The 21,602-nt window shown below is 39.9% G+C and overlaps 1 protein-coding gene across 1 annotated transcript; it reads left to right on the plus strand.

The window, feature by feature from the left end:
• The first annotated feature begins 6,248 nt into the window (after window positions 1-6,248).
• On the plus strand, window positions 6,249-15,704 carry LOC135226161 (flightin-like). Its single transcript, XM_064265602.1, has 5 exons — window positions 6,249-6,432; window positions 7,368-7,429; window positions 10,058-10,295; window positions 12,536-12,763; window positions 13,527-15,704. The coding sequence occupies exons 1-5, from the start codon at window positions 6,249-6,251 to the stop codon at window positions 13,676-13,678; spliced, it is 864 nt and encodes a 287-aa protein (XP_064121672.1). The 3' UTR covers window positions 13,679-15,704.
• Window positions 15,705-21,602: the final 5,898 nt, after the last annotated feature.

Below are 21,602 nucleotides of genomic sequence, written 5' to 3' on the forward strand. Positions count from 1 at the left end.
AACTTTTGGGAGCTTTTCCTAAATAGAAAAAATAAAAAAATAGTTTGCAACTCTGAGGGGAACTTTTGGAGCTTATGGGAACTTTCTCTTAAATAAACTAATAGAAAAAGGGGTTGCAACTCTGAGGGGAACTTCTGGGAACTTCTGGGAACTTCTGGGAACTTTTCGTAAATAAATAAATAAAAAAAATAGGTTGGATCTCTGAGCGGTATTTTTGGAGCTTTCGGTAACTTTCTCTTGAATAAAAGGAAATAATATATGGGGGAACTTTTGGGAATACTGTCTTAATTGATAAAATAAAAAAAAGGTGGTGTTCAAACTCTGGGGGGGGAACTTTTTGTAACTTTTTGGAACTTTTGCTTAAATTAAGCAAAATTAAATATGGGGCTACATCTCTGAGGGAAACTTTTGGGAAAAAATGCATAAAAGTGGGTTTTAACTCCAAGAGAAATTTTGGGAACTTTTTCCTGGATTAAAAAATATAAGAAGGTCCACTTTAAAGGAAACTTTTGAAAACTTTTGGGAAATTTTATTTAAATAAAGAAATTGAAAAAAAGGGGTTAAAACTCTGATGGGAGCTTTTGGGAATTTTTATTAAATGAAGAAATAGAAAAAAGGGGTTAAAACTGATGGGAACTTTTTCTTGAATAAAAAAATAGAAAAGGGGAATTACAACTACGAGGGGAACTTTTGGGAACTTTTTCTTAAATAAAAAAACAAGAAAAAGGTGACTACAACTCCAGAGGGAAAGTTTGAGAACTTTAGGAAATTATCTTAAATAATTCTGAGGGGAACTTTTGGGAACTTTCGGGAACTTTATCTTAAGTAAGAAAACTTAAAGAAAGTGACTACAACTCCAAAGGGAAAGTTTGAGAACTTTAGGAAATTCTCTTCGATAAAAAAATGTGAAAAGGGAGTTAGAACTCTGAAGGGAACTTTTGGGGACTTTTGGGAACTTTTGGGAACATTTGGGTACTTTTTCTAGTCCGACGATCAATCCTCCCCAGAAGAGGAGATGAAGAAGGGTTGTCGTTTGTAACTGGAGAATAGTGTATCTCCTCCATCAGCTATTCGACTATGCCCACAGGTAACGGAGAACAGCGGAGCCCCGGCTCTCTCTCTCTCTCTCTCTCTCTCTCTCTCTCTCTCTCTCTCTCTCTCTCTCCGTATGTGTGTAACCACGAGAAGGGCGGCCCCCTTGGGTCTCTCTTTGATGGATGGGGGCATGGGTTTTGCTTGCATGCATCTTTCACGGGACGCTGCAAAGAAAAGTTTCCTACAATTGGTCCTTCGATGTTCCTCTGCCCCAGGAAGCATCCACCAGCAGCAGCAGAAGTAGCAGCAGAAGGAGAAGCAGCAGCCGCTGCCATCCTCCTAACTCATGAGACGTCTCTCTCCCTCTCTCTCTCTCTCTCTTCTCGACGTCCTGTGGTATTCGGTATTTGCTGTCCTTAATTGTCGTGTGAGTCGACTCACACAGAGAGAGAGAGGGAGGGAGAGAGAGAAAAAAAGAGAGAGAGAGAGAGAGAGAGAGAGAGAGAGAGAGAGAGAGATCGACACCAGGGATAGGTAAAGAAGGAGGAGGACCTGGCTCTCTCTCTCTCTCTCTCTCTCTCTCTCTCTCTCTCTCTCGCTCTCTCTCTGGCAAGCTACCGCCGCGGGCAGAAATAAACCGGCGCCTGCGCACTGCCAATCTCGCCATCCCAGGGCCGGTGTCACATCCAACCTAAAACACCTGCCAAAAAGCAAAAAAAATTCCGGAGATTTTCGTCCATTTTCATAAAAATTAGGAAGGGGCGTTTCGGTGGGCGTTTCCGCCCCGGTCTCAAGATGGCCCTGGTCTCTTTGCCTCCTTCTCCTTCTTCTTCCCGAAGGAGGGTCGTGTTTCGCCCTTCGGGGTTTTGAGGATTTCGTGAGGCCCCTGATGTATTCCGGAAGGACCTTTTTTAATCCGGCCGAGAAGAATCCAGGTGAGTAGAACAATGAGGAGAGAGTGGGCAGGTCGGGTGTGCCAGGTAGGTCGCGGGGATTCCTCCTCCTCCTCCTCCTCCTCCTCCTCCCCCTGGCCCCCCTCTTCCCCCTCCTCCTGTGGCACCTCCGGATGCGAGCACAGCCCGCGCCACGGGCAAGATCTTGCCGTTAGTTGGGGCGCGGAAGCCCGTTGTGGTGGTGATTTTCGCTCTCCCTCTCGCCTGATACGGGGGACCAACGGATGGGCCGGTGGTGGTACGGAAGGTAGGCAGCATCAGGAAACTCTCACCCATTCACTCCAACCACTTGAATGACAAGTGGTGACCTCGAGGTCCTACTTGACCCAGCAACCACAACAACAACAACCCCATCATCATTATCCTTCTACCACTACTTCTTCAAACCAACCAACCACCAATGTCGTTTGGTTGTTGCTGGTCCACACCCCCCCAATAAAAAATTTATGTGCCTTGAATGTTTCTCTGTGGATCTGCCCCATCTCCCACTCCCTCAGTGATTCAGGGTGGTCGTCAGTAATTGTATTTCGTCAATCTCGTAGTTGTCCTCCCTGTTATTATAATCTGTCATATTTAGTCTTGATCTCAGTCTAATGTGTTCTAGAGTTGTTGAAAACATCGTAGTAACAGTGATTAGATTCCTCTTAGTATCTGTATTTAATTGTGAATGTAATTTGTCGATACTATTTTTTGTGTCCATTCCTGTTGTCAATGGCTAACACCACGCACCGTTAGCTAACACCTAACGCCCCGAGTTATGCCTCTGTTTCTTAATCCCATTTCAGTTCGTCTTTATTCAGTCGCTATTTCATCTGCAGCACAGAATTCGCCCAATCATCTCCATCAGCATCAGCCTCATTTCGCGGGTCCTTAAAAACCCAAATCAGGCTTTATAATTGGATCCTCATTACCAGTGCGACGTCTGTCTGAGAGTGACTTCCGCAGCGCAGTGCCAGTTCTCAGCGTCAGTGCCCAATGGAGGAGTTAATGACGATTAAACGGGATATTAATTATTTCCACAAGGACGGCCTCGAGAGAGAGATAGAGAGAGAGAGAGAGAGAGAGAGACAGACAGAGACAGACAGAGAGAGAGAGAGGGGGAGAGGGGGGGAGGAGGGGAGAAAGGAGAAGGAAAGGGGAGTAGAGAGAGGGAGGAGAGAGATGAGAGAGAGAGAGGAGGAGAGAGAGCGAGAGGGAGGCACCCCGAGAAGAGGGGGGAAGGAGGGAGAGATGTGAGGGAGAGACCAGTGTGTCGAGAAAAAAAATATGATTTTGTGAAGTTCCGTGACGTGATTTCGAAAAGAGATCAGAGGGTCAAGTCCTAGATGGAATAAGATGCTCCAACATGCCAGTTTCTGTTAACTATGAATCTGTTTATTGTGATGGTAAACAGCACAAGAAACTACCCAAGCCCTCATGGCAAAGTATTAAGAGTCATTAGATTGACAGACTTCTAAAGTGTCTGTTTATGATATTGACAAGCAGTACGAGAGATTGTCAAGGCTCTCACGACAATGCATTTAGAGGCATTATATCATCAAACTTGTAAAGTATATCTTTATGAAACTGACAAACAAGAAATGCCATGCTTAAATCCATCACACCAAAGGATCAAGAGAAGTTAATCAAACATGCAAAGTTCCTTTTATATGAAAGTCGACAAAAATGTAAATAGAAGACGAAAGAATGATTAGGTTTCCACGTTAAGTCTTCTCCTCGAGCTAAAACTGAAAATTATATTATTGCGCACCCAAATTGCAGCAAACAAATAATTGTAAGTTTTTGTTCTGAGTTCAAAACTACGTATACACACTGCAATACGACAAACGGCAATTCTAGAACTGCATCTATGAAAACTGATGAGCTTTCGTGAACTTAAAATGAGACTTTTATGGACTGAAGAAGAGTAGATCATATAAGAGTTAACTACATACTTCATTTTGGATTTGAAATCGTCGTATTATCATAACGTTAATTGACAGGTCGTATTTGACGGTTGCAGAAGAAATTTACAGTCGATACAAATTTCAAATGGGAAGTTTATTTTGAGACGATGGCACGTTCATCAAATATTGACTCATGTAATCAATACCATTCTCTCTATTTTCTGAGGTAATTCAAGAAAATCTCAAGAGTAATGAAAAAAGTAATTGATGAAATTTAGATATACCCATCACGACTGATCATGCTCCTCAAATTTCATCCTCATCTGGCATGCCCATTTCATTCTCTTCAAAAGGATTTACATGATTTCAGTTTATGCCTTTTTATTCATGTTTGTATTATAAGTTTATTTTCTTCTTTTCAGCTTTTATTGATTATGTTTTCAATTTGCTTTTCGTTCTTTTATTCAGGTTGGCAAAGACACAATCTCTATAGTTGCATAATTTTTCTTTTTTTACATGAGAGGCTCTGGTATTCCTGTCATTCCTGTACGTGTGAGATTGACCTGAAGGCGGAATAATATTCAACACTGACAGGTCATTATTTTATGTAAATCTTAAAAGAGATCTTTTTATTGTAGTCATTATAGATGACATCTTGATGTTCTCAAAAACATGTTTAGCACAGACAGGTAAATGAAGAAAGTTAAGTCTTGCAAAGGTACTTAGACAAACGGCCCAAGACATCTTAATCAAAAGAAAACCTTACAAGAAATTTGAGTTTTTAATTTAGGTAACCTTTATGAGCACAATCATACATACACACATCAATTTAAATAACCTTTTGGAGCAGACACAGACTTATATGTATACACACACATATCAACCGATGAAAAAGAAATAAAGCAAAGCTAATCAGGACTTGGCTACGGCCTCTTAGTCACTACACACGCATTCTGGGCCAAAAACACAGAAGAAGGTTTATTTAAGAAGATGCCTCGTCCAAGAATTATCTCCCTCAACACCTGACGGCTTTCTGGCTGGCTGGCTAGGGAACCCTCGACCCCCATTGGAGAGTGTGCCCCCTGGTGGGAGGACCTAAACACCTCCCTGGGGTGAGCGAACCCCCCTGGGACCTCCTGTGCCATCTCTGTTCTCTGCCACGAATTCTTTGAATCTTGGAGTTTCGAGGTAAAAGAGAACTTGGTGATTGGAGCAACGTGCGTGAGCGCATGACTCATGTCGCGTTCCTCCAGCTGCCAGAGACAGCCACATACAAACAAACAAACAAACAAACTCTTACGCCAGGGGAACAAACACGAAAAATAGATGCAGTGGTTCTCACACAACTCTTTTAACAAGGTTGGTATCTTTTCCCCCAAAATGAACCCAGTGCCTCTTCCAAAAACCCAAGACGAAAAAACGAATGAATGCCTAGCCACTCGGGTGGGTGACCACCAAGAAATTTAGGGTGTCGTTGGCATGTAAGACCCTTAAATGTCCAGGGGGCCAGGTTAGTAACCTCTTCCCATGAATATTTGCTGCATATCAGGTCAACATCCTCTGTTGCCTTTGTGTCATGCTGTGCAAGACGGAAAATGCAGTTCGTTCAAAGATAGTACCTTGAAAACTATGTATATAAATATTAACCTTTAATTCATGTCACGTAAATATTACTGGTTTAATACTGAAAAAAGCAGGATCTGAGGCCCATGTTTACATTAGGAAATAATCAAATTTATGCGCATGAATTTAGCACATGTTGCTCAGGTGGCTAAAGACGTTTACAAGCCAGTAAATTCGGATCTTCAAGTCATTTTGCAACATTTGGCTTTTTGGGGAAGTAAAAGAGACTAAAAAAAGTCATTGCCAAAGTGCTGTCTCTTCTAAATATATTCGAATGATATGAAATAACTATGAAAAGAATAGGCATTGTTTTCATTAACAGACGAGAGAGAGAGAGAGAGAGAGAGAGAGAGAGAGAGATTCATAATCTCAGGTCACTTCAGCCACATTTTGAGCGAGGATCTTAAAAAAGAACATCTCGAGGAGGAGATGACCTCTGCTTCGTCTTAACTGCAGCATCGCGATGGACACCACCAGCCTCAGCCTTCGTAACATTACCTGCCCCAACATCGCGTCCTTGGCTCCCGTCTTGTCTGCTGGGTCGCGTCTCGCAGACCCATAATTGGAGTGGCACAGAGTAGCCAGGGGCTAGCTTGCTAGCTAGCTAGCTAGCTGGCTGGCTAGGGGCTAGCCTTGGCCCACCACCACAACCCCCCCCCTCCCCGACTCTTCTCCATCGCCTCTCAAAAATAGCTCGCCGATATAGCCAGCCGAGTTTCGAATACCATTGCCCGACGACATCTTGGCCCTTATGCGATCGTGGCAAGACTTGGCTGTGATGGAGACTTCAAAGAAAGAAGAAGAAGAAGAAGAAGAAGAATGTTATGCCTCGTCTCACCACAAACGGGGACTCGAATCGATTCCAGATGATGAAGACTTACCTTCCCCCTTCGAAGACTACTGGCTGGTTGGCCTGCGCCAAAATGACCCTAACGGTGGGAAGGTGTCACACAGTTTGATCATCTAGAGAGGAAGTCAAAAGTTTAAGAAGATTTAAAAATTCGGATTTCAATCACTATGACCCTTCTGTCTACCTAGTCCTCAACAGCATCATTTCACAGGAATTACGAAATGGATTGGCCAAGTGTTACAAGACGCTATTTTTGTTTTCAAATTTTTATTTGAAATAAAAACTCAAGGCTGCCTCTACGGATTTTCGAAGAATGTCTTGTATTATTATTATTATTATTATTATTATTATTATTATTATTATTATTATTATTATTATTATTATTATTCAGGAGATGACCCCTATACATATGGAACAAGCCCACCAATGGAGCCACTGACTTGAAATTCAAGCTTCTGAAGAATATGGTGTTTATTAGGAAGAAGTCAGAGGTCAAATAAAATGCAGAAAGAAGAAACCTAACTTAATAAAAGAGAAAAAATAAATGACACATGGCAGAAGGATAAGTTAATCAGATACTGCATATATTGGGGACTCGACTTTTAAAGATTCCGCGCTCTAATTTTAAAGGGTGTTCCTTGGAGCCAGATGCAGATGGTTACTTTCTACGTCGCAAGTGATACACGAAACTACTGGCCAACTCTGGAAAGGAGCGCCTGAGTGGCGTGATCGGTATGGTCTAGGCATGCCAGATCGGTGGCCGCGAGTTCGATTCTCGGACATTCCACTGAGGGGTCAGGGATGTTTATTTCTGGTGATAGCAGTTCACTCTCGACGTGGTTCGGAAGTCACGTAAAGCCGTTGGTCCCGTTGCTGAATAACCACTGGTTCCGTGCAACGTAAAAACACCATACAAACAAACGAATCTTGAAAGATACTTACTTCAGTGACAACTGGAACACATCAGTAGAGTTCAGTTATAACTCAAAAAATCTTCGTATTTTTTCATTTATTTTCTAGAATATAGGGTCCTCGGATTAGAAATTCCAGTCATGTGGAACTTAGAAGGCATCCACACTACGGTAAAATCATGTCATCAACACATCGGTAAATGGTCGCATACAAATCACAAACAGGTTGAAAGACTGCCAACGGTAACATAAGTGGAGAGAGAATCTTTGTCCACTAGTGAAGACTACCAATAAGTGTCTGGCTTGTATTTAAATTGTTTGTGATGTGTTTGCGATAAGTAGGAGACATATTTTACTGTAAAAATGAAAAGGATGTTATATATATATATAATATATATATATATATATATATATATATATATATATATATATATTCTTTGGATTTGTAATTCTGATTTTTCATTGAAGACTCCTTAAACTGATGCCAATATGACTGTGGACAATTAGACATTAATGAGACATTAATGTCTCGATGAAGAGTAATATTAGCCCTCCATCCCAACATGAAAGTTGTCCAGTCAACATGTATGTCTCAGCAGACATGTAGAATTTTGAATGTCTTACCGAAATACCAGTAACTGTAAGTTGTCATGAAAACAGACATAAGGGTTGTCTAAGAGAATAGTATCTAGAAGGTAAATTAATTGGATATCAACGCCAACAAAAAACAGACAAATAGACATGGCTGTCTACACGAAGACCCAGACACTGAAAGTCAACAAAGCAGAAAATATGTTTATACGCAGATATACTCATATCTAGTCCCATATGCGTTATGTATGCAAATCAGTTTCATAAAATTCTTCAGTCCCATGGGGGAAGCACTTACTTTCGCAAGTAAATAACCACAAATATTGCACTTGATGCTTAATGGGAGTGCTTTAACTTTAGTTTTATGGATGTACGAACATACACCTTGCTATTCATTTTTTTTTCTATTAATTTCGCATCAACTGACTAAATTTCTAGTCACTGAAACAAAATATCGAATGAGCAGAGATGAAAAACGGTCAAAAATTGTTTATTATCGCTGAAATCTTTAATTTAAAAATCATTTCCCTAGTGTCATACTGTCAACAAACGCTGTATAATCCTTCTTCCAAATCATTATCCTGAGAATGGATTGGTAGGGTAACCAAAAATCATTATTATAAAGAACATATTAAAAATAGGCCCCTTTATGCGTGAAAAATGCGCAAATGATCCTGTCTGCAAAATATGACGCTCTCCGTTCTATATCACCAAAATAAATCAGTGGCTAATGAAAGAAATACAACTTAGATGGCCTTTGTCACAGTAAACCTACATCATGAAGATGAATGAAATACGTAAAGCATATAAGTAATGCGTGCAACTTCCTCGATTTTAGTGAGGTCAAGATAAAGAATCATACCGCTGCATATCTCTTTAACGAAACAGCCACACTCTCTATGGACTGTTAAAGGTCTATTTTTTTCGAATGTTACTCAAAAAAGAGAAACAAACAGTGAAAGAGAAATCATCCGTCAACTCCTTGTTCAATGCAGTACCCGAAGTGTACAACATTTGTACATAAGTATGATTTCAACATCGTTGATCAATAATAATAAAAGTGAAAATAATGATAATAACAGTTATTAGTCCTATCGCACCAAAATTGCCCGAAAACATATAGCAAAAGATCTGAGTCCACAAAATTGAACTGATGAATAAACAATTCACTTTCAAAACGAGAAATGTCAACGGATCCACTGATCTCTTCCTCGCGAAAAAGATTAACTATTTCTGACACCTCTCTAGTCACGAAAATATGCGAGCGCGCGACATATCTGCTTGTCGGGATGAGCTTTGAAAGCTCCTTTGGCCAATGTCACTTCTAACGTACCAGGAAATAAAGTAAAATGTCTCAAACGTCCTCAACAACTTCTGTTTTTTAATGCTCCGTTGGCTGTCAACTCTATAAAAGAGTTACCCTGGTTAATTGAGAGGCTACGAACTGCAACATCAAGATGCAGAGGGTAAAGAGTGCACGGCTGACTATTAATAACAGCATTAGAAGGTAAATCTCTCGCCAAAAACTCCTCTTTGATTAAAGGATTTGTTATTACCGATTTCTCATCAAATTTTACGATGTATCATTTGCGATCGAGGCTTTAGAACACCCGGTAAGGACGACACTACTTATATATATATATATATATATATATATATATAATATATATATATATATATTATATATATATATATTTACTGAAATTCTCATATCCTTACAAAAAAACACTAAATTTACCTTCTTTCCGGTGAATTTGGTATTTTGGACGATTGCCAGACCAACCCCAGCAAGCCCCAACCTCCAACCCCCCAGCTCAGCCACCCCACAACCCTCTGGGGTTGTCTGTCTGTTGGTACCAATTCATATGTGAGCATAGAATCCACAAAGATACGTTTGTCACTACAAAGCCTCGAGATCCAACTCCCAAGAAATATGAAAGAAATCATGATGTCCGGTAGCTCGAGTCTATAACTACAGGTAATTGTATGTGGAATACCAGTGTCTCTCATCATGTATTTAAGTTTTCACGATTATTTGCAGCTCATATGATTATTTCAAAGAATCATTTCAATTTATAGTTAATAATTAATAATTTCATTTTGCTCATAATGCTACTATTATTATTATTTTAAATTAATCGTAGCCGTTGTCGGAGACTCCTATGCCCTGTATACCCCTATGTCACCCCTTTTTATACCCCGAGGTAAGTATACGAGGTGAACTTTCTGTGGGGTAGGGGCGTCACAAAACCCGCCCCACCGCCTCACCCTCCACCATCACTGACACTTCCTTTTCTCAATAAAGACAAGAAGAAGAAGAAGAAGTCCAAGAAAGGTGAGAAGGCAGAGAAAACCGAAGAGGCGCCGGCCGCCAGCGAAGAGGCGCCACCTCCAGAACCAGAACCAGAACCAGCTCCCCCCGCTCCAGAAGAAGCCCCTCAGGAAGGTCGGACTTTGGGTCGTTTGCCTACGCCCGACAAACACAGACCGCCAGCCACAGCAATCTTGCGCGTCTCTAGCTAGCGAACAGCGCCTGTCTTCTCAGTCCCTGTGGAAGGAGGCCTCTGTGGACACAGTGTAGTCACTCTTTGTATCTGCAGAAGACCAAATGCTCAGATCCTACGTTTTCTGATTAGGAGACCAACAGGAAAATCTCACAGCCAGGTTCTCATGTATACGTCTCAGCATAGTATTCTGACATAAAGGTCATTAGTTTGAATATCAAGTAAAAATACTTCTTGTCTAATCATGCACAGAGGTTTCTTGACCAGGGACTACATGCAGGCTGTTGTATAGCTCCTAGCCATAGCTCTTGAGCATTGAAAATTGATCCATGAAATCTGCAGGATTCAGAATGCAGGAATTTGTGAAGCAAACCTGACAGTGAACAAATTTCATGTTTGCTTCTGTGAATCGGTCATAAACGGGGTTAAATCCCTGCTCTTAAACGACTGCAGGGAACTTGGATCAATTCTGATGAGTAGATAGTAGATTACAAAGCCGGACTCTCTGCTTCCAAGCAGGTTGATGTCGCCTTCTCACACTTGTGGACAGAGGGCCAGAGTAAAGCCAGACATTTCTGGCAGGAGACGAGTTGCCAAGCTCACTCTTGTCCAGAAAGCTATTGCCAAGAGGCAATAATTCTAGTTCCTCTGAGTCACAAGTGTAAATGCTTAGTGCCTTTTCTAGATGCTCTAGAATAATAGCAGTTTTTCTTTGTAAATGTGATTGCATCTTAACTAGCAAAGCAGAATATTGCTAGCTATATATGTTATTACTTTCTTGCGTGCTTCTCAGCACTGCTGAAGGCCAGCATCCAGCGGCAAGTGGCCGGAACAGCAAAGTGCTTCATAGAGTCCCAAGAAATTCTTTAAGGCTGGAGTGGCTGTGCTATATTCTCCTTAGACCCGTCAAGAAGTTAATCGAAGGGCTGAAAGGCAAATCACGACCTAGGGTTCTGCCAACTCCATCTCCTGCTTCTGCCTGAAGATAATTCACTAAACGACAATTAAAAATAATATAAAAGTCCCCCTAATATTGTATCTCTCCTCATTGGCCCCTTTTTTCTGTTTTTATTTATCAACACAGTATGAATAAATGACTGACGTAACAGATAACACTATTTGTTTTGTCAACACAGTTTGAGCAAATGGCTCACGTAACAGATAACGCTACTCTAACACCAAAGTATGTTTACTTATGCTTCTCTTTGCCAAACAAGATGCATAGTATGATGACTGACTTTAGTAACTAATAGTGCTATGTAGCTAGAAAATTATCTTAGCTTTAAAATCAGAATAGTAAAAAGATAACATTGACGTTTAACATTAACTTCAGCTAATTCTAAGTTTTTTTTAGAAGTCTCACAGTTATCTTAATATATTAAAACAAGAAGGAATAACGCTTCTCGCTTTGTTCTAAAACAGCGTGACAGCGAAATAAGTTCTAGCAAATTGCTTGCAATCAATATTTGCTAAGGATTAGTTCTCTGAAAAGAAAACTAGCCTGATGTACATAATTCCTAACAAGTTTTAACAACAGGCTTTAAGCTTCTCGTTATCGCTTATGTTTTGATATAATTAACTAAATATTTACTTTTAATCTCTAATAAAAATACTCTTCTTTAATTGCCTCTGGCAAACATTTTGACGTCTTTGTTAAGCTAAAAAGTGTAAACTAAAGTTATTTTAAACAAACGTAATGATTTCATTTATATTGCTATTTTGAAGTCAGATGTCAGCGTGTAAGTCAAAATATATTAGTACATTTATGGTACAGTAATGGATACTGAAGTGTTTAGAAGAGATGTAAGAAGTGAAGTATAATTTCTTCCAATTCAAAAACTTTCGTCACATAAATCAAATCTTTATCAAGCCTCATTTAAAATAGATATACTCTTGATTACCTATTTCTGTTTCTGTTCCTGATAATGATCTTAGAACTTCCCAGTGACCAAGACAAAGGAAGATTCTTTGCAAATCTACCAATCCCACTCCCCCAAGTGCCCCCACTTTTCAACATGACGGAATCACATCGTCAAGAGGTCCCTCCCTCCCTCCCACTCTGGCACTTTTTTCAACCTGTAATCTTGCCTGGATAGCAACGAAACGAGACAAAACCGAAGAAGACATTCTGACGCACTGCCTCACCATTACCTATTCTAACGTGTTCCTTCCCTCCACGCAGAAGCGCCTGCCGATGCACCCCCCGCGGAGGCACCAGCAGAGGAGGCTCCCGCTGCTGAAGCTCCTGCCGAGGGCGAGGAGGCCCTTGAACCACCCCCAGCTCCCAAGAAGAAGCCCAAGTTCTTCGTCCACTGGAACAGGAAGAAGGCCCGTTTCTACGACTACAACTGGGACTACGGTGGCAACTACTACAGCTCCCTGGTTAGGTACATCGACGTGAGGGCTGGTGGTGAGTGACTTCTGGTATTTTTGAAACTCAGTCATTGCCTAGAGATTTAGGTCTGAGCTGAGATCTGAACAGAGTACTTCAATGAATTCTCTGACGCTTAAAAGAAGTTCTAACTCAAATAATGCCATATTCGAGCACAACAAAGGTAATTTATTGATATGAAGTTCAGGTCTCTGCTAAGATCCACACTGAGATCTTCATGAATGAATTACAAGCCAAAGAATGTAAATGTAACAAATATCAGGGAGATTATTCTCCTCTACACTAGACAACTTCAAATACAGTACTACTAGGAACTTGCTTTGCAAAGAGGTGCTTCTCAATAGACAAAATTCAGGTTCCTATTAATATCTGCAATGATAGTCTTAGTGATGTCTTCAGTGAATTAGCTTAATCCATTATACATAAATGAAGTTACAGCTCACCTCGAGTAACTTTTGTGGGCCTCCAGATTTCTTGGAGTCATGCTTGTTCTGCGTCTTTCCAGATTACCCTGACTCTGCCGTAACCGATTACTCTTAGCAAAGATTGTTCTTCCCCTTTACATATTACCTTTCCTATCCCTTTACAGATCACTCTTAGTCATGTTTGTTGTGCTACTTTACAGACTACTCTTAGTAATGCTAGCCATGCCTCTCTACATAGTACCCTGCCTGTCCCTTTGTAGATTACCCTTAGCAACGTTTGTTCTCCCCCTTTACAGATTACCCTCCCTACCCCTTTGCAGATTACTCTGAGCAACTTTTGTTGTGCCTCTTTCCAGATTATCCTCGTCGCATGGCCTTCGCAGAGCGTGGAATTCGCAGCAACGTCCAACGAAAGACCCTTCCCGATACTCGCACCACCGTTCTATTGGATGACGTCCGAAGGTCCATCAGGAACTTCGAGATCTCTCAGAAGACCTACATGAAGTAAACACGTCGCCCGACGGAGTCGAATCCAAGAAAAGCAAAAAAGATCATTTTTTCTCTTTTTCCAAAAACAATAATAATAATAAAACATTAAAACTCTGTTTTCAAAGACATTCAAAAGAATAAAATCGTTCCAACAAATGCAACCTGTTCCAAGTCGTCCAGATAATAGAGTGTAAAGTAGAGAAAGATATGGATACAAGTAGATTTTGCTGACGGTATTCCCTCTTGCATCATCAGAAAGTAAGAAGAAGAAGAAGAAACAAAGACAGACGCCACCATCCAATCATGTCAGCTTCCACCTCCAACTCTCTCTTTCTCTCTCTCTCTCTTTCTTGTCTATCTGTCTATCATCTCATCTTGGTTAAGACCTTCTGTGTAGCCTTTAAGACCAAAGGCCGCTGGTGACCTGCGGAAGAAGAGGAGGCGAACCAGAAGCCAAGATGAAATCAGGGAGTTCTCATGATGCAAACAGCGTCACCACATCGCCATGTTGCTCTGATCAAAGAAGAAGAAGAAGAAGAAGAAGGGAATTTAACGAAAATAATTAACATAAAAAAAACAAAAAACAAACAGATAACAAGGAGACCAAATAAAAAATAATAAAAAAAAAGGGATGTCCAACCCGTCTTTCATTTATGCAAGAGAACAGACACGTTTAAAAAAACAAATATTTACGCGAAAAGGAGCGTCCTAATATTCTTCTTTCTCGTGCATTTCCATCGATGGTTCTAAGTCCTCGACGGAATGCGGAAACTGAGAAGTGTCATTCACCGCTAATTTAAGACATCAATCATCATGACTACACTATTTATATACATTAAAATGCCTTGATTCCCACGGCTTTTATTTCCAAGCTGATTCTGAAATTCGTTTTCACAAAACTCTAGATTTAAATCTATGATATTTTCATTCTCTCGAGCTTCTATTTCCAACTTTGGGATAAAATAAGAATCTTTTTTTCGTTTCAACGTGCCGATCATCATGTCACTTCTTATTTATATATTTACGTCGTCTCTTTCCCCGCCTTTTTTTTCGCTGCTGTTTTCATCTCTCCCAGCCATGTGCGTTTGTCTGAACTATACTTACTACTGCTCCTGCTGTGAGCGTGTTCGTGTTGTGTTCGTCCAAAGGTGTAGAGGAGTTTGTTCAAACATTTTTCTTCGTAGTAGTCACTGGTTCGTTCTTGTACGCGTGAAGGCTCGCCCCAAATCTCTAGAAGACGACCAGGTCACCCCCTGGCTGGATGGAGGGAAGGGGAGGAAAGGATAGGCCTTCTCTGAAAGACCCTCGGGACTGCCGTGACGTCAGACGGTTCACTCCAGCCGCCGTTTCACGCCTAGCTTCCAGCTGGTCTCTCTCTGTCTGTCTGTCTGTCTGTCTCTCTGACCGTCCACCAGTTCGGGGATTTGGTCGACGTAGCTTCAACATTTATATTTCTTGATCTATCTACTTTTATTTTATTTTATATATACACATCACCACCACCACAAAGCTGCCTAACGGAGATAACATCCACGGCGGCTGCGCCAACCGACAGGACCTCAACTCTAGCAGAGCTATGGCTTCCTGCTGGCTGGCTGCTGGCTGACAAACGGCAGACATCAGCGGTTCCAAGCCTTGCCTTTTATTGTCATTTTTATCTTTCTTTCTGTGGAGCTTACACACAAAGACCATCAGCCATATACAGGGGGGGCGAGACTCATCCGAAATTGATAAGAGGCCGTCGGAAAGGGGAACCACTGTGCATAGCAGGAGCTCTCTCAGTGCAGGTCAGTGTTGGGGGGGCGTCTCGCCGTGGATCATACTGACATCATGTCTCTCGCCATATATTATAAAAATAACATAACATTTATATATATACGTATATATACGACTCGATCGTTTACTGCCGATATACTAGTTGAGATCAAAATAATAATAATGATAAGAATAAGTAGAGTACTTTTGTGGAAGGATTACTCTCGAGTACTTTCAGTGTAAAGTGAAAGAGAACTTTGATAAAAATAAGACCATCTTTAAAACAACAAGACCTGACTTTTATTTACCTCCTCTCACTGGTCCCCATTGTCTAAATGAGGTTAGAATGTGCAGATACACAGGTAACAAATGACTGTTAACCACCTGCTCTCGCATCTGAAGTGAAAAATGAACGAGCTGAATAAGAATCAAGTGGAATTTCGCAACATTGCCAAATCAAATGGACTCGAAGTTCCCGCCAGCCAGATATGCGCTTGAAAGTCCTTGGCTTCTCATTCAAAGAAGAAGATTCAGTGAACAATTCTATTCTCATGCAACAGAGGACGGGAAGAGCGATTGAATGCGTCCATTTCTAGCACAAGTTTCACCACAGAAAAGTCCTAGTATGCAAAAGTCATTGAGTAGCCATTGATCAATTTTGTTTGTGTAACAGATAGCCAACGAGGAAGTCTCCACCTCATTTAACTACTGCAAAACGTTGAACAAGAAAAGACAGCAACATAATGTGCAAGTTGCATGATAGCATGATCATATAATTTCAGCCATTTTAAATGGGGCAGGTGCTCAGAGTTTCGTATGAAGCGCTACTTCCCTTAGCAAAAGAGAAGGTCGTAAGTAAATACAAGTTAATGATCCTCGTCTCTACTCTCATTTGCACTAGAGTTGATAGCTTATATTCAAATTCGAATCAGCACTTGAAAGTAACATCAGTACCTAACAAAAAAGCTTATGTCACGTTTTCAAGCCGAGGGAAATTCAAGGTTACATAATTCAACATGTTTTTTTTATATAAGACATGTATTTTCCACCGGTGAATAACTTCCAATATTCATCACTGGGTACCTTCCACCCGGTACACAATACCTTCAATACAAACCTAAACCTCTCTCTCTCTCTCTCTCTAAGGTGTGGATATCAAATCCTAGAATCACAAAACTACAATATATTGGGCAAGTTTAACAAGGAATAGAGTCAAATGGAATGATAAAAAACCACATATTTTACTTAACATATATAACCCTTTAGCTGGAAGTTTGACATATTTCGCTAATCGCTTCAAATATATCTATTTTGCAAGGCAAATTGATTGTTCGTTGAAGGTATTCTGACAATCTGACACAAGAAGGAGAAAAAGAAGTAGACAATTAGAAGGAAGTCATGACGAGAAGGGAACAAGAATGATAAAGCAGCCTAGATTGAGCATTGAGACAAAAGTCAGTTCACTTGTCCCTCCTCGACGATGCCAAAACTGCATCTAAGATCGAAAATCGTCCAATACTCGTGAGATGAATAGTGTATGAGATTTCCGCAAATGTACGGTGAATCTATACCAATTCATGAGTAGTTAATCTAGTGTAGTGTGAAGGAGCTTTATAGGGCAATGCCCCAAAACTAATTTTTATAGAAAGAAGACATCTAGCAAAGGAGGTTTTGTGAGCCAACGTTGAAACTAAGGGCTGGGCATTAAGCTTCAGATTAATCACAGGTAATGGTGGTCTTTTAGCTGATTTATTTAATTATTCAATATCATGAAAGTTCAACTACTTAGCCAAGCACCGGGGTCCTTTCAGCCATTAAGGTCTTAAGAGAGCGAACAACAAGACGGAAGAAGAAAGGAAGTGGGAATGGAGGTTGAAAACATGCTATATGCACTTGTTGGAAACATATCACCTATATATCACAGAGGGGTTGAAAACAAGTCACCAACCATAAGAAATCGAGAATGAATCTTTGGCAAATGCAAGGTAATGGCATGAAACACTGGTGAAAACTACTGACAAGTCGTTGACTTGTATTTAACCTGTTGGCAATGCATCTGTGAAAAGTTACGGAATTGAATTCATGACATGTTTATGACATGTTTCTCTGTTCTTAGGGGCAGAATTTGCCACGCCCAATGTACAATCCTCCCAAAACATGCTGCGAGTTATTCCTATGCTCAAAAAACTAACAGAGACAAGGGAACTTATTTTCTAAAATCTCAAAAGCTAAAAAGAATGCTGGTCTTGGAAGTATATTTTGAAGTGAACGATCTCTGACCCAATCAGAGATACTATTTATATCAACACTTACAGCCTCGCTTGAACTTAAGTGAACTTGAGCATAGGTTTGCAAATACTACTGACAATTCATGAAGAGTACTTTTGTGATGTTCACCTTCCAGAAGCACATCCATAACCAGATAAAAAGGCAGTTCGATTACACCACAGGCCTATGCCACCTTTCCAATAGTCATCAACCTGACATGCTTCAAAGCAAGCTTAGGTAAGATATGTACCTCTTTCACCTGCTGGCTAGGGCAGGTTAAGCCTTCTTTCCTGGACTGAAATCTCTCCTGTTGCAAACAATTATCAACCTTTAAAGATTTAAATTCAAAGTTGCCGTGGCCTGACAGATATCAGAAAGAAAGCCCCTGTTGTTACATATTTTTTACGGGTTAGTGATACTACTTGTCCCAAGGGTTTATAGAGCTATCTACAATAGATGGAAGTTGTTGAAGCCTGTCAGTTAAGAAACTGAATATCTTGTAGCGATCGGAAACTTTACATGTCAAAGCCATTCTTAGTTTATCAGAATAAATGGAAGTTACCGTTGTCTGACAGATATCAGGAATCTGACTGAGAATTAAAATCTCTTAAACTGGTCGGAAATTCCACTTATCAGAGTAATTCTAAGCTTATCAGAGCAAATGGAATTTGATGTGGATTGACAGATAAAAGGAAACTGCTCCAGAATTGAGCAGTTCCACTTATCAGAGTAATTCTAAGCTTATCAGAGCAAATGGAATTTGATGTGGATTGACAGATAAAAAGGAAACTGCTCCAGAATTGAGCAGTTCCACTTATCAGAGTAATTCTAAGCTTATCAAAGTAAATGGAAGTTGCTGTGGCCTGACAGATAAAAAGAAACTTCATGTGAATTAAGATAACTTGTACTGGTCAACGATGTCACTTGTCACAAGTAATTCTAAGCTTCTCAAAAATTGCTGTGCCCTGACAGATATTGGGAAACTGTTTCACAATTAAGATATCCTGTACTGGTCAGAGATTCCACTAGTCAATAGTAATTCTAAGCTTCTTGGAATAAACGGAGGTTGTCATGGCCTGACAAACAGATGTTAAGAAACTGCCTGAAAATTAAAATACCTTGTACTGGTTAACTATTCCACCTGTCTCAAGTAATCTTAAGCTTCTTGAAATAAATAGAAGCTGTCGTGTCTTGGCGGGTAAAGAGAAATTGCCCGAGAATCTGAATATCTTGCACTGGTCGGAAGTTTCACTTGTCAGAAGTAAGCTTCTCAGAATAAACAGAAGTTGTTGTGGCCTGACAGATGCTAGGAAACTGCCTGAGAATGAAGACATATTCTACTGGTCAGAATTTCCACTTATCACAAGTAATTCTAAGATTCCCAGAATTAATGGAAGTTGCAGTGGTTTAATAGATAATAGTAAACTGCCTGAGAATGAAGATACCTTGTAATGGCCAGAGTTTCCACTTGCCACAAGAGATAACTGATCTCCTCAGAGCACATGAAGCTCTAGTACCTTGACAGGTTTAATGAAACAGACTGGAAAGCTAGATGTTTCGTAAAGATCAGACTGTCACTGGTCTCAAGTGATTATCAGTCTCTACAAGGAAGATATAGGAATGGAATGGAATGGAATATAAAATTTAGGCTAAAGGTAAAGTGCTACGACCTATTAGGATATTCAGCGCTGACAGGGAAAATGACAATAAAAAGGTTTGTAAGGTGTAACAGGAGGAAAACCTTGCAGTTGCCCCATAAAGTAACTGTTAGGAGAGGGTTAAAGTAATATGAAAAAAAAGAGAATATGAACATAGGTGCATTAAAAGGAATGAAAGGGTTTGCAGCTAGGGTTTGAGGTGATGCTGTAAGGAACCTTAAGTAATGCCTACAGTGTACCACATGAGACAGGAAAGATACAGTATATTTGGTTACTGCAGTCTGATGAATGTTCTTAAACACTAGAGATCCTCAACGATGCAATGACAAAGGTAGAACTTTACAGAAATGAGAGAACGGGACCAGTTAAGAAACATAACAACTATTCAATTGGTGCAGACAGATCACTCAGGGAGCACCATACATTCAACTATAGGGTGTCCATAAAGTCGCAGTACCATTACAAGTATTTATTGCGCAGAATGGTACTCAAAATGACTTTGCAATCTTCGTATTAAAGATAGAGCTTCCCCGTTCAATATTGTTCTATAATCGATAAAGGTGGCTCTGAAATGCCTCTCAGTAACCGAGACGATCACGTGGATGAGATAATACAGACGCACCTATTCCTGACAGGAGGAGAGATGAACTCTTATCCGAGTCATTCATATTTGAAAAATTTTTGGAGACTTTAGATGATAAAGGTGGGGCCTCACTTATATGCCCCGGGAGAAACTGTACGAAATTGAATTTACATACTATAGTCCAGGATTTTTAAGGCCAAAACATCATGAAATGGGACATAATTGGTACAGAAGATTTTTTTTGTTTTTTCGGATAGAATGATGTGTCTAACATTCTAGAGAAATAAAGTCCCAGCATGGGAAAATCCGGGAACTTGAGCAAAGCTAATGTTCTCTCTAGCCAATGTCAAGTATACTTTCAACTACTGACTGTATCTTTGGTTGCCTATCATATACATTATTAGCGGTGCCAAAGCAGTTTTTTTCCTTTGTAGCGACACTATTTGCAAAATTTATTGTACATACTCTTTCCCGCTTAAAATGTCTAGATTTTAATTCATTTTCGATATTACAATAAAAAATACATGTATAGAAAGAAAAATATGTAGGGCTTGTATATACAAAATGCTGTATTAAAGTTCAGAAAAAATAAATTTCTACCTTTTATAAAGAAAAGAATTAATGCTTTCAATACATCTAAACTGATATTAGCACTGAATTAAATGTATTTTGATAAATGCCAGTAAGATGAGAAATATAAGTTGATATGTATTAAACAACAATTGTGTTAGCATTAAACACATCCAAACATTTTACAGTACAATTGCACAGCTTATACAAATATCTGTGCTTTGATGAAGTAAAACGTAGTTTCAAATGACTTTACTAGAAATAAACTAGATACTAAAAAATTCTGACTATCAAAAGATACATCTTAATAATTGGTGATCCGAACACAAGAAGTTCACTCATTAATCTATAAATGATTTACTGTACATTGCTTTCCAGTATGCTAGGCCCAAATTTACATTTTATATATGTTGGTCCTGTAAAAAAAGCATTTACAGCAAAGGGATACTGAAAGTTGTTTTATGTTTATCAGAAATAGAGAAAATATTGCAATGTAAGAACAAGAAAAGTCTCTTTCATCCACACAGATCAGAATAAAATTCATCACTGTCATCTATATCATCATCTTCACAAATATCATATAAGGAGTTGGAGCAACCTGACCCACGACACTGGCCACATGCTTGGGAACATTCATGGTTATTTTTACGGCACCAGCATTTATTTGACCCACAATCTGTCAAACAGTTATATCTGATAATAGACAACAGCGATGCTGGGGCAGGTTGTATATCTGTCATTACTGGAAGAAAGCTGCCATTATCTAAACACCAACCCCAGTCTTTGGCATTAAGGGAGGAGACACATTTCCACTGCTGGACTTGAAAATATACTCTCATGCTATGGAATTTAGCTGATGCAGAAGTTGGTGGTAAACTCTGACACATAAGGTGGGAGCTTTTCACTGATACTTTCTCACAGAATCTCTTATACCTGAGGTAGTTCAGGCTATCAGTGGCTTCACCATTGCATAAACTAACTAAAGCTTTTTCTCCTGATGATATGATTTCATCATCAGATTTCATGCTGCATTGAATATTTCAGCCTGTCTACGGAATTCTTGGTGTTTTGCATATATCTTCAGTGAGGCATTCTTGCTAATCCCATAT

Source organism: Macrobrachium nipponense, chromosome 14, assembly GCF_015104395.2.
Source record: "Macrobrachium nipponense isolate FS-2020 chromosome 14, ASM1510439v2, whole genome shotgun sequence".
NCBI classification, from domain to species: domain Eukaryota; kingdom Metazoa; phylum Arthropoda; class Malacostraca; order Decapoda; family Palaemonidae; genus Macrobrachium; species Macrobrachium nipponense.